At 51.5% G+C, this 23,632-nt stretch overlaps 12 protein-coding genes across 12 annotated transcripts; 8 read left to right on the top strand and 4 right to left on the bottom strand.

The window, feature by feature from the left end:
- Window positions 1-110: 110 nt before the first annotated feature.
- On the top strand, window positions 111-4,815 carry SCP_0205610 (HBS1-like protein; the record flags this gene model as incomplete). Its single annotated transcript, XM_027754475.1, has 17 exons — window positions 111-150; window positions 206-268; window positions 320-457; window positions 510-548; window positions 728-1,054; window positions 1,116-1,549; window positions 1,610-1,713; window positions 1,765-2,660; window positions 2,741-3,100; window positions 3,152-3,317; window positions 3,370-3,634; window positions 3,692-3,890; window positions 3,941-4,114; window positions 4,167-4,366; window positions 4,420-4,520; window positions 4,577-4,740; window positions 4,790-4,815. The coding sequence occupies 17 exons, from the start codon at window positions 111-113 to the stop codon at window positions 4,813-4,815; spliced, it is 3,696 nt and encodes a 1,231-aa protein (XP_027610276.1).
- A 385-nt stretch (window positions 4,816-5,200) lies between these two features.
- SCP_0205600 (hypothetical protein) lies at window positions 5,201-6,880 on the top strand (the record flags this gene model as incomplete). Its single annotated transcript, XM_027754474.1, has 4 exons — window positions 5,201-5,447; window positions 5,501-5,640; window positions 5,692-6,321; window positions 6,374-6,880. The coding sequence occupies 4 exons, from the start codon at window positions 5,201-5,203 to the stop codon at window positions 6,878-6,880; spliced, it is 1,524 nt and encodes a 507-aa protein (XP_027610275.1).
- Window positions 6,881-7,546: 666 nt separating this feature from the next.
- SCP_0205590 (DUF1742-domain-containing protein) lies at window positions 7,547-8,176 on the bottom strand (the record flags this gene model as incomplete). The annotated part of the gene is made up of 2 exons (XM_027754473.1): window positions 7,547-8,092; window positions 8,147-8,176. 2 exons carry the CDS (start codon window positions 8,174-8,176, stop codon window positions 7,547-7,549), a joined length of 576 nt encoding a protein of 191 aa, XP_027610274.1.
- A 201-nt stretch (window positions 8,177-8,377) lies between these two features.
- Window positions 8,378-10,225, top strand: SCP_0205580 (S-(hydroxymethyl)glutathione dehydrogenase; the record flags this gene model as incomplete). The annotated part of the gene is made up of 14 exons (XM_027754472.1): window positions 8,378-8,513; window positions 8,569-8,615; window positions 8,667-8,708; window positions 8,762-8,800; window positions 8,851-8,881; window positions 8,936-8,989; window positions 9,041-9,120; window positions 9,178-9,325; window positions 9,379-9,626; window positions 9,688-9,788; window positions 9,850-9,859; window positions 9,912-9,987; window positions 10,041-10,129; window positions 10,187-10,225. 14 exons carry the CDS (start codon window positions 8,378-8,380, stop codon window positions 10,223-10,225), a joined length of 1,140 nt encoding a protein of 379 aa, XP_027610273.1.
- A 46-nt stretch (window positions 10,226-10,271) lies between these two features.
- SCP_0205570 (ACBP-domain-containing protein) lies at window positions 10,272-12,079 on the bottom strand (the record flags this gene model as incomplete). The annotated part of the gene is made up of 7 exons (XM_027754471.1): window positions 10,272-10,371; window positions 10,418-11,447; window positions 11,503-11,596; window positions 11,646-11,718; window positions 11,769-11,832; window positions 11,888-11,901; window positions 11,964-12,079. The coding sequence occupies 7 exons, from the start codon at window positions 12,077-12,079 to the stop codon at window positions 10,272-10,274; spliced, it is 1,491 nt and encodes a 496-aa protein (XP_027610272.1).
- A 412-nt stretch (window positions 12,080-12,491) lies between these two features.
- Window positions 12,492-12,919, bottom strand: SCP_0205560 (hypothetical protein; the record flags this gene model as incomplete). The annotated part of the gene is made up of 2 exons (XM_027754470.1): window positions 12,492-12,616; window positions 12,673-12,919. 2 exons carry the CDS (start codon window positions 12,917-12,919, stop codon window positions 12,492-12,494), a joined length of 372 nt encoding a protein of 123 aa, XP_027610271.1.
- Window positions 12,920-13,069: 150 nt separating this feature from the next.
- SCP_0205550 (hypothetical protein) lies at window positions 13,070-13,585 on the top strand (the record flags this gene model as incomplete). The annotated part of the gene is made up of 1 exon (XM_027754469.1): window positions 13,070-13,585. One exon carries the CDS (start codon window positions 13,070-13,072, stop codon window positions 13,583-13,585), a length of 516 nt encoding a protein of 171 aa, XP_027610270.1.
- Window positions 13,586-14,053: 468 nt separating this feature from the next.
- Window positions 14,054-14,741, bottom strand: SCP_0205540 (Probable deoxyuridine 5'-triphosphate; the record flags this gene model as incomplete). Its single annotated transcript, XM_027754468.1, has 5 exons — window positions 14,054-14,119; window positions 14,168-14,238; window positions 14,294-14,395; window positions 14,447-14,556; window positions 14,611-14,741. 5 exons carry the CDS (start codon window positions 14,739-14,741, stop codon window positions 14,054-14,056), a joined length of 480 nt encoding a protein of 159 aa, XP_027610269.1.
- Window positions 14,742-14,899: 158 nt separating this feature from the next.
- Window positions 14,900-17,078, top strand: SCP_0205530 (hypothetical protein; the record flags this gene model as incomplete). The annotated part of the gene is made up of 4 exons (XM_027754467.1): window positions 14,900-14,921; window positions 14,984-15,184; window positions 15,242-16,328; window positions 16,382-17,078. The coding sequence occupies 4 exons, from the start codon at window positions 14,900-14,902 to the stop codon at window positions 17,076-17,078; spliced, it is 2,007 nt and encodes a 668-aa protein (XP_027610268.1).
- An 890-nt stretch (window positions 17,079-17,968) lies between these two features.
- Window positions 17,969-19,642, top strand: SCP_0205520 (hypothetical protein; the record flags this gene model as incomplete). The annotated part of the gene is made up of 5 exons (XM_027754466.1): window positions 17,969-18,056; window positions 18,113-18,751; window positions 18,807-19,060; window positions 19,118-19,411; window positions 19,472-19,642. The coding sequence occupies 5 exons, from the start codon at window positions 17,969-17,971 to the stop codon at window positions 19,640-19,642; spliced, it is 1,446 nt and encodes a 481-aa protein (XP_027610267.1).
- Window positions 19,643-19,912: 270 nt separating this feature from the next.
- SCP_0205510 (hypothetical protein) lies at window positions 19,913-20,891 on the top strand (the record flags this gene model as incomplete). The annotated part of the gene is made up of 2 exons (XM_027754465.1): window positions 19,913-20,605; window positions 20,661-20,891. 2 exons carry the CDS (start codon window positions 19,913-19,915, stop codon window positions 20,889-20,891), a joined length of 924 nt encoding a protein of 307 aa, XP_027610266.1.
- A 1,773-nt stretch (window positions 20,892-22,664) lies between these two features.
- On the top strand, window positions 22,665-23,580 carry SCP_0205500 (Pre-rRNA-processing protein; the record flags this gene model as incomplete). The annotated part of the gene is made up of 3 exons (XM_027754464.1): window positions 22,665-22,920; window positions 22,990-23,211; window positions 23,267-23,580. The coding sequence occupies 3 exons, from the start codon at window positions 22,665-22,667 to the stop codon at window positions 23,578-23,580; spliced, it is 792 nt and encodes a 263-aa protein (XP_027610265.1).
- Window positions 23,581-23,632: the final 52 nt, after the last annotated feature.

The following is a 23,632-nucleotide window of genomic DNA, read 5'->3' as shown; positions in this document are numbered from 1 at the left end:
TGTCACAACTGTGAGGAGACCGTGACCAGTTATCCCGGACCAGTGGTCCTGAAGGGAACTGGCATCATCTCGGAAACTTGCAGTAGCTTGAACTGTTGTATTGTTTTGCGATGTCACGACACAGGTTCGTGCGCAACATAGATGTACGCGGTAAGCTGTTTCAATGTCATACGTTTTCTCTCTGCTGAAACCTGAAGGACTGTAGAAGAGTTAGTGGATGATGCATTATCGGACGGTGGAGAAGACGAGCTGGACACGGCGGACTATGGTGCGTTTCATTTTGTTTGTATCAGTTCTTCGTCAGACTGTGTCAACGTAGATCGAATGATGGACGGACTTGAGCAAGTTAGAGCGACTTTAGGATCTGAAGAAGAAACCGGAGTCAACGACAGAGATATCAAGGATACCCTGTACTATTACCACTTTGACGTACGGCGGAGCATAGACTGGCTGTTGGGTATGTTCTGTGTAATACCAGATTCCATCACTTGATCTAATGAACCTCACAGAGGAACAAGGGCGAAAGAATGCCGCAATGGAACGAAAAGGTGAGCCGTTCTTGTCATCGTTAGTTATTCTTCGGTTTTTCCCTTCCGTCTTTCGATCCTCTATGGTATGGTGCTTGTATCATAGCTTCCGCTCAGCGGCGAGGCAAAGAGATGGCTGTTCTCACCCCCAGTCGAACCTCTCGTGAAGACACAATGTTCATCACTTCCGCATCTCCTAGACCCAGGGGAGAAACCGCTGCCACTGTTACCCGAAGATAACAGTAACTCCGCCGTTCAATACGTCACAATGATTGGTCCGAGTCAAGTATCGGGCGGCTCAGGAAGGACAAACATTCCTCTGATTAGGTTGGCTCAGAGCCAGGATGAGGAACTGTACGAATCATCAGAGCCTTCTATCCTTCAGAGACATCGCCTATCTACCATCACGGAACGTACAGAACGCACGGAGGATGTCGGACATCGGACTCCTGTGCGTCGGGATTTCACCAGTCTACCTCAGGCGGGTTCCTCCTTGAGCGTGACGACTGATTATGGGGAAATCATCGGTACGTTAATTGTTTTCCTCGTGTCTTATCTCCATTTGACTCAGCCATGGTCAACTTGCAGAGCCTAGACGGTTGAACCCCAATGATGTCCTTCCATCTCCCACAACCTCAGCTCTCCAGCGGTTATCCTTTCACGAGTCAGCCCCATCTGCCAGTCCGACGCAGTCTCGTACACCGTCCTTAATGTCACCTATACGCTCACCAGTTCCTCCGCTACCGCAGCATGAGCCAATCACCAATATCACAGATTCTGGGATTGGTCTCTATCCTGAACACGACGCTATCTCTCATCCTCAGCTCATGAATGATGAGGCACCGACGCCGGTGCCAGCCAGAAGTGAGAAGAAGTCAAAACTATCCACTTTGGCGAGTTCGCGGTCAAGTGTGAGTGCGAGCAGCAGAAGTTCAAGGTCATCTGCTTCGGACTTGGAGTCTGTAGTAACTTACCCGAAGCTGAGACCTTCTTCTGGCTCTTTTCTGTCGCTCGTTGAAGGAGTTAGTTCCTCGACCACCGGTTCGTCTTCTATGTCATCACATGTTCGGCATGCCATACAGACAGCGCTCGACTTGGAGACCGTCGACCGAGCAGCAGTAGCACCAGAGCCTGATGATGTGCCAGGATCGCCGTTTTCTCCTGCTTCCACCATTCGTCCACAGCGGTCAGTGCCAGCACGTAGCCATCGGACTCCGTCGCCAACTCAGACTCCCAGGTCCACTGTTGCTGCTCGACCGACGGCAACCTTGTCTCAAGTGTCACCCGATGACATTGCTGGACCTGTTACCACTGTGGTGCGGTCCTCCGAAGCACCCGGAGGTCTTGCGCGTCCGCCTTCGAAGCTGGCAGCACTGGCGCAAGCGAAAGCACAGCAAGGGCATTGGATGCCGAAACCGAAGAAGCCCCCCACAGAGCCACTACTTCCCCTCCACAAACCTCATACCGAGTATCTCACGCCAATCGCTAATGGTTCGAGCATGACTACAGCTATTACTACGACTTACCAGACCCTTGGTAGTCTTATGTCCCCTGCCGAAACAATCATTCCGCTGTCCTTCCCTCCATCGTCCTTTCCAGTTCACCTCCCAGCCAATTCATCCTCGAGAAGCGAACATGCAGCAGCAGAGCCGAGACAATCGAAGTTGGCGATAAAAAGCCGGAAGGCTTTACAAAAGCACGAACCCGAGCCTCCTTCACAAGAATCTCGCCCTTCAGCTGAATCACCGTTGTTCTCGTCTAAAGCCACTCGCTCCTGTGCGTCACCATCAGCCTTCGCCTCCTTACTCCTCGATGATGATCCACTGTTGCCCCACGAAGACAACGCACATTTGTCCAAGAGCAATGATCATAAAGACGACAGCAAAGGCGCACGCAAGCACAGAGGTCGTGGATATCGCTTTCAGAATCCGTCCGACAGACATAGAAACACCACCCACGGAGAGCGTGGCGTTCCTGTACCTCCTCTATCACCGCTGAGCGGCTTCGCTTTTGATATTCCCAGTCCCGATGACTTGGTTTCCAATGCTCGTCGAGGAACATCGCTAGCTGCACCCTCTGTCTCTTCTTCGCAATATCCGCATTCAACGCCTTCTCTTGGCTCCTCTTCGCTTCGTTCTTATGTCAAGGCTGCTGTTCGATGATCTTTGTATATTGACCATGTGCTAACTACCTATCGTATTGAATATATATAGCTGCAAAAGAACGGGAGAAGGCATCCAAGTTGGCACAGTCCAAAAAGTCTCCTCAACCGAAATTTGGATTGGCGCCTTCTGCATCAACGTCTAGAAATGTCTCCCCTGCACCCGCGAAGACAACAAGGAAGCAGGCTGATCACAAGGATATCATCCGAGGAGGGAGCAGTAATACGCCCTCTCAACAACAGATTGATCTTTCTGCGCTCAACCTGACCTCAGAAGTGGACACTCTTCCGCCGGAAGAAGACCCGCCGCCTAAGCCGACGATTGCGATGGACAAGCTCTTGGAACAAGCCAGAAAAGAACTTGAGGTCGAAGAAAAGAGCCAGAAGAAGGCCCTCAGTCTGGTCGTGATCGGTGCGAGTACTTTCAACACTTTCAGTAGATGTCCACTCACAAGACTTCAAGGTCATGTCGATGCCGGAAAATCTACCTTGATGGGGAGATTGCTGTATGAGCTTGGAAGAATGGATGAAAAGAAACGTGCTGCCAACGAGCGGGGCAGTAGTAAGATGGGCAAGAGTAGCTTCAGCTGGGCTTGGGAGCTGGATGGCACTCTTGAAGAACGCGAGCGGTGGGTGTCATCTGTCGGAAGCTTGACTTCTCTCCTGAAAGGGTCTACTTAGTGGGATCACAATGGACGTTGCGCTGCAGTCACTCAGCACCGTCCACCGAGAAATCACGATCCTCGATGCCCCTGGTCACAAAGACTTCGTTCCCAACATGATATCTGGCGCTTCACAAGCAGATTCCGCACTTCTGGTTGTAGATGCTGGGACTGGGGAGTTTGAAGCTGGTTTTGATAGAGGTGGTCAAACTCGAGAACATCTGCTCCTCGTCAGGAGTCTCGGTGTTGGTCAAGTCATAGTTGCTATCAACAAACTGGACCAGGTATTCATATGACCATGATTGTATCATCTCAATGCTCAACCGTCTTCACTCTGTTAGGTTGAGTGGTCACGAGCACGTTACGAAGAGATATGCAGTGCCATGCGACCATTCCTCGTCCAGTCCGGGTTTCATCCTACAAAGACAAAATTTGTCCCAGTCGGAGCAGTGGCTGGGATCAACTTGACCGACCGCGAAGGCACAGCAGCACTGGCACTCAGTGAGTGGTACAAAGGGCCTACGTTGGTTGATCTCCTAGGTATGTTCCTTACGTGGATGGCCGATGGGACATACAAACAATCCCTATAGATGATCTGGATACGCCTACCCGTGATATCACATCCCCTTTACGATTTCCGATCTCAAACGTCTACAAAGAACAAGGATCAGGTCTCGCGGTTTCTGGCCGAGTCTGTGGAGGTATCGTTCAAGTTGGTGAACGTCTGCGCATCTTACCTGGGGACGAGTCGGCCACGGTCAAATGTGAGCTAACCAAATCTCGAATTTTAATTCTTATATCTCACCGTCTTTGAAGCGATTGAAAGTTACGAGAAGACGGTGCCATGGGCAATAGCTGGTTCCAACGTCGTCCTGTATCTAACTGCTGTCGATCCCGTGCATCTGGCAATAGGAAGCGTGCTTTGCCGTCCAACAGATCTCGTACCATTAGCCACGGTCTTCACAGCACGGGTGATGGTTTTCGACATTCAAGTGCCCATAACTGCAGGTGCATCGGTCAGTTGTACCAGTCTTTTATATGTTCTCCCTGCTTAATTATTGACGACAAGGTTGAGCTTTATCACCATTCCCGTGACGTTCCTGCGTCGATCTCAAAGCTAGTGTCAGTACTGGATAGGGCCTCAGGCGTTGTAGTCAAGAAGAATCCGCGGTATGTTGCCTTCATGTTCTTTTCCTGACGCTCACATCAGTTTACGTCATATATAGTGTATTGACAAAGAACACCTCGGCAGAAGTGCAAATAACTCTTCGCACGGCATCATTGTCAGGTCCATCAGCTAAAACACAACCTGTTCCCCTGGAGCCGTTTGCCGTGAACAAAGAGATGGGTAGAATACTGATCAGGCGTAGTGGAGAAACCATTGGTGCTGGTGAGCAGCAAATCAAGATCATACCACTTTCGTTCTGACAAACAATCAGGTATCGTCCTGAGCATTGAATATTGAATCGACGTGAAGCTGGGCAAGTCCTTATAAACAACTTCAAATGTAGCACGAATCTGGATAGATATCTGTACGTGTGCTAGTTGTATCATATCGTCGGACATGCCAAAGTCTTTGTATCGTACCGTATCTCCCTCTGAATCGGTGATATACAACGTTCTGCCGGCGGCTTTGAGAGATTCTGCGACGTTCAAGATCCTCATGTGGATATTCCTATATTTGTCAGGGTATGTTCTCGGAACGACGGCGTCTCAGCCGGAGTACACGCTGAGAGTTTGTCACCCTACCAAGTATAGGCCTCTGTGACGACAATATGCTCTCAGCCTCGTCCATAAATCTCGACTAGAATTCCTGGGCCCTCCCCTTGAAACGCCATCCATCTCAAGTTATGCCAGACTCTCATGTGCGACAATCTTCGACACACGATGTGCATAATTATGATGCAGTGTATCGACCTATTCCTCAAGCACCGGTGGCATCTGAACCTGCCCGTCCATCTCTCGAACTTGATACCAGCGATGAGCAGGTCGAGCTGGTGGATGAACTTGCCAGCAGTACTCTGCTAGCAGAGGAGGATACACGGATACACGGAATTCATTTCATTCTCGGTTGCGCTGTGCTCCTGCCATGGAATGGTGCAGTCCAATCCACCTAAGTCCTGCTGTGTTTACTGAAGTGGCTTTTGTAGCGTTGATTACTGCCACTCCATATTTCTTGTCTCGTTTGGATGGCTCTCCCCTGAAGAGCACGTTCAGTTCCTATCTCTCAACTACCTTTATGGCTTCCAATCTTGGCTTCTTGGCCCGTGCTACTGCCACATCTAAGCAGGTTGGTCTCGTTATCTATATATACGCTACTTCTGAATCCATTCTCCCCCAGTCGTCCAATTCTCGGAGGGTCCTTCTCTCCATGTCATGGCTTGCTTTTCTATCAGCCACGCTCTACATCAGCACATTCATCCGTCCTCATCCAGGTGTCTTCTTCGCCTTTGTGCTAGTCAACGGCATACTGCAGGCAGCAGCAGGGTCATACCTTCAGACGGCTGTCGTTGCCGTCGCATCGCTTTTCGGGCATAGGACAATGCAGGCAGTAATGTCCGGCCAAGCTGGGGTCGGCGTTGTAGTGAGTGGAGTGCAAGTGCTTAGTGCTACTGCATCTACCCGTGGAAAGACATCTCCCCAATCTGCAGTGGCGCCTGGCTCGAAACCAGAGGAAGTTTCTGCGGCCATATTCTTCGCGCTGTCTACGTTATTCCTTGTAGCCAGCGCCGGAGTGCATGTTTGGATGACCCGTCTTCCGGTCTATCAGTCTGTGTTGGCGCAGTCGAGCAGCAGCGATAGGATGGGCAGTATCGAGGAGAATGATATGTCAGAAAGCATGGAAAGGCTCATAGCTGAAGAACATAATCATGGACGGAGAAAGCTGGACGAGAAGCCTCGAATATTCCGGTTAGCGAAGGTCAACCTCCCGTACAATTTTGCCGTTGCATATGTATTTGCGGTCACCCTGGTATGTGACCATTAGGCTTGAACTCTAGGGACTGATCAAGACGTCTCTGTAGGCCGTTTTCCCGCCGATCACTATATCCATTCAGTCCACCAACCCGTCTACGCATCCGCTTCTATTCAGTGCCGTCCACTTCCTTATCTACAATATCGGAGACTTCGTTGGCCGTTACTTGTGCTCCTTCCCAAGGCTCCTCGTCTGGTCTGCTCGACGCCTATTAGCATTCTCCATATCGCGCACTCTGTTTATACCACTTTTCCTCATGTGCAACATTCAGTGGGCGAGTTCTTCCACCGTACCATCGACTCCCATCATCAATTCCGATTGGCTATACATGTTCATCTTGCTTCTGTTCGGATTGACCGGTGGCTACGTGTCCAGCATGTGCATGATGTCCGCGCCATCCGTTGCGCACAATCCTCGACTTCAAGGACGCACTAAAGACGTGGATGTGGCAGCTACGGTCGCAGCATTCTGTTTGGTCGGTGGTCTCACTTTTGGAAGCGTGGCGAGCTTTGCAGTGAGGGCTGCAGTATGTGACTGCAACCCCTTCGGTTCCTGAGAGGCGATAGTAGGATGTCATTGTATGTGCATCTCCCGCAGACAGTCAGTTGAAGGACGCTGACGACTCAACGTGCAGATGTTGTGTAACGTTCACGATACCCTAGCTTCCAATGTATGCAATCAGAGCAATCATAGACACACGCCGCTGTTGTTTAGATTTTCACAATTCACGCCGAGTCGGCTAACCACCAGGGGGTTATATCGGATGGCTCGGAACATATTACTGTGAGCGCTGAACCATGTAGTGGGAGTGCACACTGATCACCAGACAAAGTAGAATTTAGAAATGATCATGTGTAGGACGACGACCATGACCACCTGATCCTTGAGCGCATCATATCTGCCCGTGCGCAACAGGGAATGATCAGTGACTGGTCTGCAGGTCGGAAGTCATTGTGTCATGCCTCTGCCAGTCAGGTCATCTGTGCATACAATGGCTGACAGTAACTCATCCACGCCCGACGAGACCGTGAAGACATCAGAACAGAAGAAGGAACTACCCAATGAACGGTCAGGTCGTCAGATTGCAGCTCTGGACGAAAGAAAGTACTGGTTAGATGTGCCGCTAGGTCTGAACACGGGAGTAATCGGGCACACGATTGCAGCCATGAACAAGTTGCGGAGACATATTGAGCACTTACCAACATGGCCTGTCAGTGTGTAATTACGTTGCTGGTGGCAAACTCGACCTGGGTGCGCCAGGTAGACGAGGAGCAAGCTCCTTCGCTTGTGCAGCTTGTCTGCGTCTGCGCTGTTCAGCCTGTCGCATTGCGAATACGTCTCGGTGCAAGGTATATCGTTCGTGTGAGGGCGTGGGCGGAGGACTGACCATTCCATCGGGAGGAAGTGAACCGGGAACGATGGCTGGTTTATTGTTGACGTCTTTGCTCTCCTTCACGTCCTTTTTCCCCTTCTCAGCATCGGCCTCCTTCTCCTTATCCTTCGATTTCTCCTTCTCCTTCTCCTTCTCTTTCGCCTTCTCTAGCTTCACTTTCTGGTGCTCCTCCCACTCCTTCTTTACCTTCGCAATTTCGTCCGCGCCGACTCCCAGCTTCGCGGCAGCACCTGTAGGATCGCCTACGCGGGTTGCGAACGCATGATCGGTGAGATGGTTATCGCACGTGTAGATGAAATCGACGGTGTGGATTGTTGCAAGCACGGTGGTGGTCGGTTTGTGGCAGACATAGCACGCCCGAGCGGTTCCTACAGCCTATGTATGGCATGTAAGTATGCAGATCTTGCGATAGATACCGCAGAGACGGACCCGCTTATAGTAGATGTTGGAGAAAGACATTGGTATGTCATAGAATACCGTGACCACGGACTGACTGCTGAGCAAGCCAAGTTAAGTACGGCTCCTTAACAGTGACGAATGCGATTGATCAAGTGATACAAGATACCGGAATAACGGGAGAGCCGTCCATATATGTAGCCCAGCCTGCCCATTCTCCCCGAGCCCCTAGTCCTTTTGTACTGCTCAACTTGTGTTCCAACCATGTCCGAGACTGCAGGAAAATCCATCAAGTGCAAAGCCGCCGTCTGCTGGGGTGCCGGCGAGCCGCTCAAAATTGAACAGGTCGAGGTTGCTCCTCCGGGTCCTCATGAAGTTCGCATCCACATCTTGCACACCGGTTAGTGCGGATCAGGCCCTTCCCCTGCACCCGGAGCTTTGACATATACATACAGGTATCTGCCACACCGATGAGTACACTCGCAGTGGCAAGGACCCCGAGGCGAGCAGGCAATTAGTTCCTGGTTTCCCCGTCTGATTATAATTGGAACAGGGTCTGTTTCCGGTGATTCTTGGCCACGAGGGCGGAGGTATCGTAAGTGTCCATGCTACCTATAGCTGGTTGATTCAAGATTGAGTATCGTTTAGGTCGAGTCCATCGGCGAGGGCGTCACAAGTGTCGCAGTGGTACGTCAGTCGTTCACCGACGGTTTCAGAATGAACCCAGCGTTCGGTAGGGCGATCATGTGATTCCCCTGTATACTGCGGGTAAGCCAGCATTTATTTTCAATTATTCGTCGTGTTTTCATCCATGTTCTGCAGAATGCCGCGAGTGCAAGTTCTGCAAGAGCGGAAAGACCAACCTTTGCGGTAAAGGTATGACTATATGCGCCTTATCGTGAGTCTGATGATACTCATGTATCGCAGTCAGAGCCACCCAAGGCAAGGGACTGATGCCCGACAATACCTCTCGCTTTACATGCAAGGGTCAACCGATCCACCACTTTGTATGCTCATAGCCTTACATCTTCATATTATTTCACGGTCTTAATTGGGGGCTGTAGATGGGCACGTCGACTTTCTCTCAGTACACTGTCGTCGCGGATGTTTCTGTCGTGGCGGTGAACTCGAAAGCACCACTTGATCGTGTCTGCCTGCTGGGTTGTGGTATAACCACTGCATGGGGTGCCGTCGTGAAGCAGCCCGGAATCAGTAATTGTAGTTGTCCCAATGTATTGAGAATGAAACTGATGCATCTATCGCAGAGGGTTCTAACGTCGCCGTGTTCGGCTGTGGTGCTATTGGCCTTGGCGTCATCGCCACATCCTCCGTTGTCGGCGCTGCGCGCATCATCGCAGTCGATACGAACCCGAGCAAGGAGTCCTGGGCGCGCAAGTTCGGCGCCACTGATTTCGTGAACCCTTCCCAGCTCCCCGAGGGCACGCGTATCCAAGACTATCTCGTCGAGATAACGGATGGCGGTTTGGACTTCACGTTTGATGCAACTGGCAATGTGAGTGTATTCCCACCCGATCTTGTTTGGAGCGCGCGCAGAATGAGGTTCGTACCATTAGGTTAACGTGATGCGTGCTGCGCTCGAAGCCTGCCACAAGGGTTGGGGTGTGAGCACAGTCATTGGTGTTGCAGCTGCTGGCCAAGAAATTTCCACTCGCCCGTCAGTATCTCCCCATGCATCTATCGTACTACTGCTAGCTTACGTACAAAATTGCCTGTAGATTCCAACTGGTTAGTGGTTCATTATGCTTATTCGCACTTTCTCTCAAATTTGACACCGCAGGTCACCGGACGCACCTGGCGCGGTAGTGCTTTCGGTGGTGTGAAGGGTCGCACCGAACTTCCTGGCTTGGTAGAAGGTGAATAAAAATTTCCCATTTTCTCGTACGATTAACCTTCTGTTCGCGTGCAGATTATTTGCAAGGCAAGGTCAAGGTCGACGAGTACGTCACCCACCATCGCACACTGGATGAGATCAATGCTGGCTTCGGTGACATGCATGTACGTTACTGCACCCACAATCACAATGATCACGATTCTCACAAATCACACTTATAGGCAGGAGACTGCATCCGTTGCGTCGTTGATATGTCTTGAGCGTGAGGGTTGTCCTCCACGGACAGGTGATCACAGATGTTGTACGCTAGTGAATCGCAGAATTCGAGGTGTATACAGGTCGCTTGCAATGTCGATGTAACAGTGCGAGATCAGACGACAATAATTTCCAACAAAACATAAGCATTCTAGCAGATAATTAGTGCGTGATCTTATACAGCTCGATCGACTAACACTCGCGGCTGCTTGTGACCAACGACCGCTCGCCACAATCCAGCAAGAGCAGCAACAACCTCCTTCCGTCGCATGCCACTTCTTCTCCACGCAACCTTAAACACGGCAAGCACGCAAAGCATGAACGAGATGTCCAAAAATAAACGGCGCACGATCACCAGCACTGGGGAGTTGTTCTGAGTCTGCACAATGAAAGCGAGGAGGTGTTTGAACAGCGCAACAACACGCGTCAAGGGACGAATGACAATTGACCACATTCCCATATCGTCCAGATCCCACTCGATGCGCTCGGACTGTCCACCCAGGTCTCGGTGATCGGCGCTCCTCCACCGAGGAGACCGCGAGTCCCGTGCGGAGACCACGGATACGGTGGAACGGTGTATCGAGTTCTCGAGCACTTCTATTCGCTCCGTCAGGGCTGCGAGGTGCACCTGGACGCCTTCGATAGCGCGCTCCAGAGCCTGGCGGGACGGCGGGCGCGGGATACCACTCTGAAGAGAGTACGGTCTTGGGTAGTATGGCTGGCTGGGTGGTCTGAAGGATGGACGTGCGGAAAATGTGTGGCCAGGACCAACCACGTCGCTGGCAGAGGAGGTGGATATAATCCTCGGATGAGGTGGCGTAGACGCAGCATTCACTGGCTCTCCGAATGCGGACTGAGCCTGATATTCTGAGTGAGGTTGGGTTGCAGGCACGCTCGAAATTGGTATTGGAGGTGAATGAATGAGGGAACGTGTGGCAGGGGTGCGATACCGCGCAGGGGTGCGATAGCGATGCGTGGACAGAGAAGATTGAGGACGGTCCGCCTGACTCTGAGCATACGCAGAGGATACAGGTGGCACCTGGTCCCCCGCTTCCTCGTCTTCCGAACTGCTCTGGTCAACCTGGGGTCCAGGAGGTGGTAGAGAAGCTTGGATGTTCGTTTGGGTGTTTCTGATATGAGCAGGTATATTCCCCAACTCGTAGAGTGGATGGTCGTCTGACGTGGTCGAGCCAGAAGAGGAGGATCTTGTTGACTTCGAGAATGATGCTATGGTAGAAAGTATCAAAAGGTGACATCGTACTGCGGACAAGGCCAGTCATACCACTCATCACCATATTCGAGGGATCTCCAGAATATGACTCCAGCTCCCGCACCAAGTCCATGGCAATCGTCTTATCCGAGTATCTCCGCAAAACCTGACCACCACATGAGCGTATGCAGTATTGGCACGCTGAGCCCTCATACCTTAAGCAATGCCTCTACGTATTTCCACTTGGCCTCATACGGATCGAGATCCTTGTGTTTCGCCCATTCATCCCTTCTCTCATTAAGAGAGCGGTAGACTGTGGGGTGAATTCTGCGACTTACCATTTGGCCCTCCCTAGCATGTCCCAAACGCTTGGACGGGGAGTTTGGACATTTCCGACAGTAGCTACAATTGATCTCAGAGTCTATTAGAGTGCCATCAGAACGCACGAGGTAAGCACCTTGTTTGTACAGACTAATAACACAACAGGGCTCGCTCAACTCTGACGACCACACTCTAATTGCTCCGGTGCGCACCTGTACATCGTGAGCTTCTCCTCATAACCGGTCTGTATTGGCCCATTCTTGGGCAGGCTCTGCACGATTTCTACCGCACGGTCGAATTGTGCGTCGATGAGCTGTCGGGAATCCATCGCCACCAAACGAGGGGTCACCGTAGGGAGTCGGAAGAGCAAAAGTCAAAAACACGCAGATATGTATCACGGGTAGAGCATCGCTTGGCGCTTGATTGTTGCATCGGCGTCGGTCTGAAAAGGGAACGATTTCGCACACGCGGCCTGGCATAGGTAGGTAGGTTGGTTTCATGGTAAGTACTCAGAATATTCACGACAAATCTCTGTTATATGCACGAGGGTCACGGTAATAACTACCAATCCTGTGCAAGAATGGACGTCGTTGAAGGGATAGATCTATCATATTTCCCCGCACTCGTCAATATTGTCACTGCGAAATTATGCCAAGAACGGCAGACTGTCTTGCACTCTCCGGATAGTCAGACGGCAAGGGCGAATAGAGACATCATGTATCGGCATCAGGAGGTATGCGCTACGATGCTAATGAAGGGGGTGATACTGGAGATGTCGTAAATTTGCGAGCTTGAGACATGCCTTCCGCCCATCTGTACTTCAATCCGCCGCGTATTTGCTCGTCCCGCTCGCTCACCCGCTGTCCTGCATTTTGAGCTGATATCAAGAACGGTTCGCTCAGAAACATGGTGTGGGCTCACCTCTCCATACGAGCACGCCCCACGCCTTTCCATGAGTGCCTTCAAGCTTCAATTTTGTCCTTGTGACCTCCCAATAGCAGCCCTCAATCCCCTTCGCGGACCATCGTGTCTGGTATACTCTCTGGCCAACGCCGTCTTGTGGATATCGTGAAAGGACCTCGTACAGGTTCCCAGGTTGGGAAGAGAGTGACGGAGGAAGTTTGGCTGGAAGAAGCTTTCTGAGCGCGGATCCTACGCTCGACGCCATAGCTAGGTTCTTCTCTGAACAGGATATAGAGATAGGGATTCAGAGGCAGGATCGACGTGCAGCTGCGACGCAGGTGTCTCTTCCGTCACGCCTCGGTCATCGTCCATTTCCCGTTTTGGAAGACACAACTTGTCTCCGCTTGTCACGGCAATGTCCTGCGCTGCACGACGGCGGTGCACAGCGCTGCAGCATTCCTGCCGGAGACTCTATTCTTCTGGAGTTGCAAAGCCAAGCCGGACTAGTCGCAAGACACTAACAGAGACCGACTCGTGTGGAATACCTCTGCAACCCACCTGGTCGGTAAACGAGCTGCTCTCATCATATCCTCAGCCGGTCATTACACCCTCAACACTGCAGCGGCTGCATGCACTGTCGGCACTGATCCCCCCAGCGGAGGGCACACCCGAACACGAGACTTTGACGCGGGAAATGGAGGAGATGGTCAGGCTGGTCGAAGCGGTCAGACTGGTGGACACGAGCGAGGTTGCCGGGAAGGAAGGAGACATCCCGGACGGGCGGATATGGGCTGAAGGTGTCGGCATAGACATCTCCGAAGCCGCGCAAATACCTGTGCATGATGGGGAGATCAATGGTCGTCAGTTGCTGCAACATTCGTCCAGGGTCTCGAACGCACTGTACGAGGTGAATTCTCAAAGGACGAAGTGATGGTGAGTTTTGGTCAAATAGGTGCCAAGGACTGTACTCCAGGTTTGACCACTCCTCACTCCAGATTCGGGTGGTTGTCCACGTGTACCCTCATGCGGTCTGTACTGCGTTACCCCCCTTCCGTTCAATACGTGTGCAGGGTCGGGTGCCGACCACTACCATCGAAAGTGAAAGAGGAAGTTAACGTGGATTTCCTTGTTCCGGGCGACACTTCAACTTATTTACGCCGATGTGTAGAGCCGTCATGATGTTACTCATGGCAGAGGTCTTTCTCAACGATCCTTCTGCGACTACCTGCGGGGCGTGTTTCGTGGACGCAATTCGTTGTATTATGCAATGCAACGATACACCGTAGAAGCAGCTGCAGGAGTATTTTCCCTGTGGAGAAAATACGGTTACTTTTGCATTGCAAGACAGCAAAACGATATATCGAAGCAAGATTGGAACGAGGAGAACAAAAAGACATTTCTAAAGCGCATTGTGCCCGCCGGTTGAACCGAAACCTCCTCCGCCACGCAACGTCTCATCCAAATCCTAGGGACCAATTAGTCGGCCATCGGGCGCTCATGAGAACAGACTCACGTCGACTTCCAGAACCTCGGGCGTCACAATGCGCTCGAGAATGAGCTGTGCTATGCGGTCTCCCTCCTCGACTAAACCACGAAATTAACTCGCATATTGACATGAGAACAGAGCACGTGGCATTACCTTGGAAATCCTGGTCTGAGAGATTGTACAGCAGAATGAATAGTACCCCGCGGTAATCAGCATCAATGACGCCTGCCCCCGTGTCAATCATGAATTTGGATGCTGTCGAGTAATTGAGGCTGAAGTTCATCGAAGTCATGGCACAAGACCTACCGAGTCCGCTCCGAGGAGCAACACGACCGTACGTTCCCGCGGGGACGGCGATGGAGAGTTGCGTGTCAACTAAAGCTTTTCCATGCGCTGGGATCAGTTTCCTCTCTGCGCTGCAGTCGTGAACGTTAGCGTCAGGTTTTGTCGTAAAAAATCCCAACGCGCACCTGTAAAGGTCATAGCCTGCAGAGAGAGGCGATCCCCGCGTAGGAAGCTTGGCCTTCTCGGACAGCCGCTTGATGAGCAAGTTCGAGACAGGAGTCTGCTCAGATTTTCCATTCTCCTCGGCGGGAGACATCTTGCGTTTCTTGAGCTGGGGAGAGTCGGACAGTGACATGAAGAAGAATACGTGGCGGTGGAAAGCGCCCATTTAAGGTACAACGACGCGTCAGCGGAGTATGAAAGCGTGTCAACTCCGCACGTCACGGTCACGGGCGACTATTCTTCCCACCTTCAATGAACATTCAACCATGCCGGCGTAGATATCCTACTGTTCGATGGAGATGGAGTGCAAACTTACTGGAGAACAACTTCCTTTAGATTCCTTCTTCAATCGGTCCGCTTTACGGCAGCAGGTAAAGCGTAGGCCGCCCAAAAGGCCGATCGACCACGTCGACGAACCCGCCCATGGAACGCTCAGCAAGAAGAGCAAACATAAAGAAAACGTTCCTCCCAAGGACCCCGTAAGGGAAAAGTCTGCGAAGAGGTTGGGAGGGTATAAGACCACACCATGGCGGGAAGGTGAACATTCTCTTTGTTTGGGCTCGCGGAGTGTTACTGACCCGGTGCTACATGCAGAGCCACGCCAAATCATCGACCTCACTCATTCAGACCATGAACCTTTGCATAGCACGACAAAGGAGAATGTGCTCTCGTGTGGCTTGAGAACTACGCCGCCGAACGAGTATGCTCCTTTGTCCGGGCATACTCTTCTCACCCCTCCCCCGACAATGAAGCATCGAAACGGCATACCCCCACTCAGCATAAAGGGTTTTCTTCCAATGACACTCTCTTCTTCTTCTGAGAGCACCCCTACTCCTGCCAACCATCACGCCGGGAATCTCATTCGGCTCCTTACACCCTGCACACCTGTCTCTCGGTCAAGGAGTTTTTTACCCTCGCACGGGGGGAGCTCTCCATCTACTACTTCTTCTACGGGTTTCAGTTCTCTCGTTGCTACGCAGGTGCAGATCGGTGCAGCTCGACCAGGTAAAAGGAAACGGACTTCGCAGCGAGAGGCTGTCGTTCTGTCTCAAGTGTCGCGACGTCTGCTATCTTCGTCACGGGGCTCGTGCCCAACTCCTGTTGCCTTCAAGAAACCGCAGGTTCCACCCAAACCCTTGACACTCCCTCGTACCATGGAATCTATCTCTCGTCTCGCACGTGGCCCTGTGCATGACGTTGCAGCATCCGTTCTGCTCGACGATGACGATATATTCGTACCTTCATCCCAGACACAGGAGCTTCATATTTCCCCTGCACTCGCTGCAAAGAGTCTGCCTAGATTGAACTTCACGTTCCGCATGCCTCTTGGGCACTTTGATGATGGAGAAATTATTCCCACTTCCCAGAGCCAAGAAAGGGAACTGGAAATTCCTGATTCTGATCTTGGAGTTGGGTCGCAGAGACACGAGTCAATCTCGAAAGAGGCCATGCGGATCTCGCAACAACCACGGAAGCACATCACTTCGCGTGACGCTCTTCACGAAGTGCGCAACGCCCTGAGTTTGGTCTCAGAGTCTCTGGAGTTCGTGCCGAGCTCGCAGAGTCAGTTGGAGAAAGAACTGGACATGGCTTCTGTCAGCCCAATTTGCTTGGTCGATTCATCAAGGCGGTCTTCGGAGAACGAAGGCAATGGGCGAGCGCAACGGCCGATACCTTTGAGGTTAGTTCAGTGTTCTTGACGCCAAACTTCGCAGCTCACATCCATCACTACAGTAGCGAAGGCTCTGAAGAAGTCTCAGATCGTGTGCAAGACAAAGATAATCAGGTGTTAAATTCCCCTGTGCATCCATCTCAAGGCGAATCACAATACTCCAACGGTGTACATTCCCAACTCTACACGTCTCCTCCTCATCCTCCGACATCCTACGGCAGCTCGCTTGGAGATGTGGATAAGTTTAACCTGGCACCAGACACACCTCCGCAGCTTCGAGCATTCCGAGACATGTTCAACGATGAGCCCTCTTTTCTTCAGGATAGCGAGAACACAGATGCTCATTCATGTTCTGTGGGAATATCTGCTAGCCCGCCGAGCAATACGCAGGATCCACCGTTCGTAGTGAGCAGAGATCAATTTCTGCGCAGCTACTCCCTCACCGAACCGGAGTCTGACGACACACCACTTTCTTTGTTGGCGAACCCACCAATACGCCAGGAAGAAACGGATCTTTTGCAACACCGTGTCCCTCACCGAGAAGTTGATGCAATCACTATAAGAATCCCCGGCAAGTCTTCGAATGACGCCGACGACGAAGGAGCCTCCTCCTCCTCGGCCGACCAACCACTGAGCATCCCACACTCTTTCGATGAAGGCATGACTTACTCGTCCGTATCTGGAAGTTCGTCGATTCCGGCAGTCGTCGCAGATTTCTTCGATATGTTCGATAGCGACGATTCTGTCGGGGATATATGAGAGCTGGTCGAGGGTGGGGGTTCGACTTTTGGATGTGTTGCAGCTGAGTTCCTTCTTGCAATTGATCTAATGTGTACGCGTACTCCTGATGGAATGGCATATTTTGATTCGGACTTCAGTCGGTCGGTGCGAGCTCATCTGCTCGCGATATCTGCTACGGCGGTCAGAGCTCTGAGGTGCTAGCTTCCCGGCACTTGAGCAACTGAAGGTCAAACAACTCGACGCGGATGCTCAGGAAGACGCGCTACGGCATCATGGTAAGGGTGCTGGTCTCGCCGCGTCGTTCAGAGAGCTACTTCGCCGGGTAGACACGATGCAGACTGGTGGCCTTGCACAGATTGACGCATTCTGACGATACGACCGCGCTAGAGTGACTGTGTCTAGACCTTCACGAAGGCGATCACCAGCAGCGGCTCGCGATAGATGCTTTTGTCTGCCCGAGGACGTCAATATATGGAGATTTACCCATCGGGGTTAACTCCGATAAGATCATGCTCACCCTTTTCCAAGTGCAGGTGGTCGTCCTTATCGCGGATCAGGCGTATACTCTTCGTTTGCCTTCACATATATGTTTTCGACGCATTTCCCCTTCCGAGTGGCGTCCCGAATATTCTCCATCATCATCGATATACCTTTCTGAGGGCTGATTCATGCCTGAAGACTCTCAAGTCTCGTTCTCTTCACTTGGAAGGTTGTCGAGCCGAGAGTCCCGGCGCGATATTGCACCTCCAAGGCAGAAATTATGGCGCGATTCCCTTCCCTTCCAAGATACGCATCATACGCTGATACAGGGGGCATCTGATAGTTGGCGCAATGCTTCCGAGCCAGAGATATAATGTCATTGGCTCTGCTCTGTCAGGTAATATTATAAGCAGATCCCATTCTCAGCCATGTCGACGCCTCCCACCAAACCTAGAGTTCTCATTGTCGGTGCTGGGATCTTCGGTCTTAGTACGGGATATTATCTGTCTGAAGATGGTACGCTTCATCCAGTTTCTCCCAATATATTCATCGACATTGACGTTGCTGTACAGGCTACAATGATATCACGCTGTTTGATCAGCATCCTTACGACTCGGAGCAGGGTTACACCATGAATCCCTTGTCGACTGCAGCGTCTGTTGACGAGCACAAGATCTTCCGGGCATCTTATGGGAACGAGCTGGTGTACCAGCGCCTAGCTTATGAGGCACGGGAGGCTTGGAAGAAATGGAATGAGGAGCTCGGTCCCGGTAACGAGATCTTCATCGAGTCGGGCATGCTACGCCTTCAGCACGGAACCCACCTTAGTGGCTTGGAGCGCAGGACTCAGAAGAATATGGTGGCTGAGGGTCTCCGCGAGACGCAGTACATCCTTTCCAACGAGAACGATGTGCGCAGGGCCAAGGAGGATGGCTGGGCGGAGAAGCTGGTGAAGTTCCCCATCCCGGGAACGAATGGCAAGGAGCACTTCGAGGCGGTGCTGGATACGACAGCCGGCTTTGTGTTTTGCAGCAGAGGCTGCGCGTACCTCGCTGACAAGCTCCGTAAGAAGGGGGCGAAGTTTGTCCATGGTCTCGAGAAGGGAGCTGTCACCTCCTTCAAGATCGAGGGCTCAGGTGATTCCAAGCGGATTGCTGGCATCGTCACCAAAGATGGCAAGGAACATGCCGGAGATTTGGTGATTGTCGCTGGTGAGTTCGGTATTCGTTTCTGTTGGCGCCGATTTTGACTGGCATGATGCGTCAGGTGGTTCTGCGACACCCATCCTTGTTCCCGAATCCCGCTCCGTACTTGAAGCGACCGCAGGAAGCGTTGCATTCGTCGGTCTTCCGCCTCGCAAAGAAGCTCCCGAACTCTGGGAGAAGTACTCCCCACAGCATCGTCCCGTCATCATTGGGCACGATCCGGATACCACTGGGAAGGAGGTCGGCAGTCGTAGCATATACATCTTCCCTCGGAATTCAGAAGGGCTCGTGAAGATTGGATATCGAGTGACGAAGGCATGTATCACTTGGCTTGTAAATGACGTCGTATCTGATGGTGATTTCTTTTGATAGTACACCAACTACGTCAACCTCCCGGGGTCTGAACGTCCCATCGCCGTCCCTCTTCGTCCTGGAGTCGACGATACTGCGCTCCCGCTCCAGTCCGTGGAGGCAATCAAGACGTTTGTCTCGACGTTCATGCCCGACTTAGCTTCATTCCCCATCGTGAAGACCAGACTCTGCTTCTACACCGACACGGCCGACAACGCATTTCTCATTGACTACGTCCCTGGCTACAGCGACACGCTCTTCCTTTGCACTGGTGGGAGCGGGCACGGTGCAAAATTCACGCCCGTCCTTGGCAAGGTGTGCTTTCTCATCTGAATACTTATGCGCGCGATTTCTGATTATTCACGTGCACTGTAGCATGTCCGAGACGTTATTCAGAAGAAGCCCAAGACCGAACTCACCAAGACCTGGCGCTGGCGTCCAGAATTACCTCTGGGCAACGGTCTTGAGGAGGGCCCAACTGGTCCGAGGACGTTTGAGAAGTACGAGAGGTCAACACCTGCAGACTTGGTAAGGTCTGGGTGGTAAAGCGTGAAGATACATGGATGTAGTGGCTACTGGCCCAGTGATGCTTGTACGATATTTGTGAATCAGACTGTTGGATATGAACTCGAATACAGAAGTTCTGAGGTCACGGTAAAACCGCGGTACCACTGGCACTCGCGCTCACGTGCTGACGACGCGCTGAGCTGAATCTGGCAGTGAATGATTCGGAAAGGCCCTGATCTTCCGCTGCCACCTTGATCTCCATATATCGACGTTCTGTCTTGTATTCTCGTGGAATCAAATTAGAGCGATATGCTTACACCAGAAGAAACAAACGAAGATATTGCCTTGGTTGATGACCGTGAAATTCGCACTCATTCTGGGTCCAATTTCTTGACCACCCTCCGATACAACTTGAAGAAGTCTGCTCTTGGCTCTCTCTTTGTTTCCTACCATGCATCGTTGCGGAGCGATCTTCAAGACACCTTTGGCAGTGGCGTAGGGGCGCATACAGGGATAGAGGCGCGTACAGCAACCAGGAAAACTGCCCAGCTTGATGATGATTCCGCGCAAGATCTTGGCAGACACTCCCCATACTTCGTTTCGGATATCGCAGAATTATCTACTCCCACTCTTCCTTCTCGTCGCCAGTCTCGCCGTATATCTGTTCCTGATGTCAAGGCCGTCATTTCAAGTATCACCGGCAGTCTTGGTCGTTCTCGCTCTCAGTCAAATGCAAGTTCCGTGAAATCTGTCTCCTCTTCCGCGCGCGGTACCTCTCGCCCACGTCTGTTCTCGATTACTGCCTCTGGTTCTACTGTCACTGATAGCACTCCACCGTTGACACCGAGTTCTGTGTTCTCTGCTGCATGCCCTCCTTGTGCCGACAAACCTGGCTTCCCGCGTACCTATGAATCTACTCCAGGTGCAGAAGAGGACGAAGTGTTGTCTCGTGAATCACTGCTCACATCTGTCAAGGAGGGGAAGAAACCTGAACGTTCTATCGTGCGTCTTATGTCTCGTTCCAGTTATCCCTATCGCCCAAATTGTGGGTTTTTAGTGCTACGATGAACTAATCGCGGACATAAGCAATGACTATATGCAGAGTTCACCGCAACAGCAACAAAGTGACAGCTTTGACGAGGACTCAGAAGAATGGTTCGGCCTGGAATACACTCTGGAGATCAGCAAGAGGGACCAAGGTGCCATAGCGCGTGCCTCTGTTTCCGCAGGAGAATACTCGAAGGCACGGAATCACATTCGAGCATGTACCTGCTCTCCCATGAGCTGATCTCGGTTTACTATTCTGTGCAGAGTCGAGCATCCTGGGCTGCAATGCGCTCCAGCTTGGTCCACCCGATGTTTCAAGACCAAGCGTATCAGCGTTGGAGGAAGTGGCACCGCTATCTCGACAGACAGGAAGAAATACGACGCATACAGGAAGTTACGAAATTTGGGAAGCGAGCACAGAGACGCGCCGAGATATATGTGAAGGAGCGAAGGATACGTAAATGGGTGGAGCAGCAGAAAGTAGGTAAATTCGGAATATCTTTGAGATCTCTACTAACTTGTAGCTGAAGGAAGAGACTGGATCTAGCGTTGAATTGAAGCAAGTCATGGAAGGCCTAGCTGCACTGGCACAACATCGTCCGGTGGGTCCGCTGTCATGGACTCATGTGTATATTCACAAACTCGAACCCCAGGATCCTTATTTCCCACCTCGAAAGCACAATATTGCTTGGCTGCTCAAGCGGTCACGGTCATCTGCCTGCCTTCGAGAGCTACTGCCCATTCCTGAGGTCCAGTGATCATCCGAGTCAAAGGCGAGTATTAGGTGAAAGTCCAAAGGAATCATGCCGATTCGAGATTGTGTACTATTCACATCACGTACACCAGCCTGCCTGTGTGAATTATTTACCTCGATGCCGTTTTTTCTCTGTTCATGATAATTATTGGTTAAGACCAATTGTACGAACCGAGCATAGCAGGACTCCGGACATTTTGGACAGACCATAGCCCATGCTGGTTTTTTATCCGGACAAACTCTGCCCGCGCCCGTGTCAACGGCTCATCAGCAGAGGTCAAAGTGAAGGAATGGCACTCTATGAGCACCAGGACCACTAAACGGCCTCCGTTAAGCTTCTGGCGGGCGGGATTTAGGAAAATAAGCCATTTTGGAGGTATTTTGAGCCAATTTTGGACGGTTGTACCGGATCAAGCGCCCAAAAAAGTCCGGACAGATTTCGAAAAAATGGCCGTGTTTATTTGGAAATTTTTACCCGACATTTTTGGTCGATTTTCGGAATTTGTGAAACGGCATTGCCACCCATATTCAGGGGTCCTACATCAGGAAAAGTCAACTTTTGGTTAGCTCCATTTCAGCTAAATTCAAAACGTTAGACGTTTCTCGACGAAACTCACCTCCCGATCTTTGTTCACGGAGCAGCAGTTTAGTGTGGGACAAACGACCTAAACCAAATGCGGAAGCTCAAGTGCTCGCCGGAGAGCCTGTGTGCGAGAGTTCTCGCACTGGCATGCCCTGGAGAGAGCTGAGAAGATCCTTATGAGCTCTTTCATGTGGGGAACATGTTTATGGTTCTCAAGGGGTGACATGGTTGCCAGCATCTGATGATGGAGGGTAGACCGCATATTGACTGGTTGCCCAATTCGGCCTAAGTCTGTTTGTTCCGCACTAAAGCGCTGCGCCACAAACAAAAATCGGGAGGTGAGTTTCGTCGCAAAACGTCTAACGTTTTGAATTTAGCTGTTAGCTCCGTTATCTTCTTAATTAAGGAGGTCCTGTTTCTTATTTGGCCAATTAAAGCCAATAGGGGTGAATAATGGAGGAATAAGAGAAGGGATCTCCTTATTTTTCCTTAATCAAGGAAATAACACTGGTAAGCAAAAGTTGACTTTTGCTGATGTAGCATAGCCCTCAGGCCCAAGCGCTCAGCACTCAGCAACGTGAGCGCTAAGCTGCAGATGTTTATGCTTGTTGTTCAAGAGCCTGTCTTCCTCTGAATTCTCCTACCGCCCCTTAAATTACCACTGACCATCATACATCATGGCTGAAGAGGAGACCGGTACACAATCCTCAAGCTTCCATTTGGGGGAAGGAATGGATCCCGAAGGCTTCGCTGGACCATCCGAGAAGGTCGTACAACCCTTAACGGCTGAAGCACTATCTGCATTCCAGGCTGCCCAGGAGAAAGCTGGTGTTATCTACATATCACGGATACCCCCCGGCATGCGGCCGACAAAGGTCAGATATATCATGAGCGAATACGGGGAGGTGGGACGAGTGTATTTGCAGCAAGAAGGTACGAGATCTTCGTTGTGCGTATACACAAATGTCTCATCTTAAACGACGTCTCACACGGTACCTCCAGATCCTAAGCGTGCGTATTTGCGACGAAAGTACACTTCTACGAAGAAGGCGCATTACACGGAAGGCTGGGTCGAGTTTAAAGACAAAAAGGTTGCTCGATCGGTCGCGGAGATGCTGAACGCACAGCCCATCGGTGGGAAAAAGGGCACGCGCTGGCGAGACGACGTGTGGACGATGAAGTACTTGCCAAAGTTCAAATGGAACATGCTCACTGAGCAGATCGGTGAGTCCTCATTACCGCTGGGTGGGAGTTCGACTGATCACAAGGCTTGATACAGCACATGAAGCGGCTGTCCATACTGCGCAGTTGCGCGTGGAACTTTCCCAATCGCGGCGGGAGCAGCGGGAGTATCTGAAGAATGTGGAGCTCGCTAGAGTGCTGGACAAGCGCGCGGAACGCAAACGCAAATCTGACCCAGATGGATCAGCAGATATGGCGAACAAACATCCACCGAAAGTTCAGAAGAACGAGCCTGATGATTCGCGGAGAGAGAGACCACCGAAGGAGAAAACGAACAAGAAGAAACTCCCAGAGATTGTTGATCCCAGTGCAGACAGACAGTTGGATAGTGTATTGCATAGCATATTTTAGATGCTTTTCGCATGGGACTCGGAGTCCACTGGTGCATTATGCAAAAGTGACT

The sequence above is a fragment of the Sparassis crispa genome, assembly GCF_003851025.1.
Source record: "Sparassis crispa DNA, contig_000001F, whole genome shotgun sequence".
Lineage (NCBI taxonomy): Eukaryota > Fungi > Basidiomycota > Agaricomycetes > Polyporales > Sparassidaceae > Sparassis > Sparassis crispa.
The sequence above is the reverse complement of the archived record's forward strand: the minus strand, read 5'-3'. Positions and strand labels throughout refer to the sequence as shown.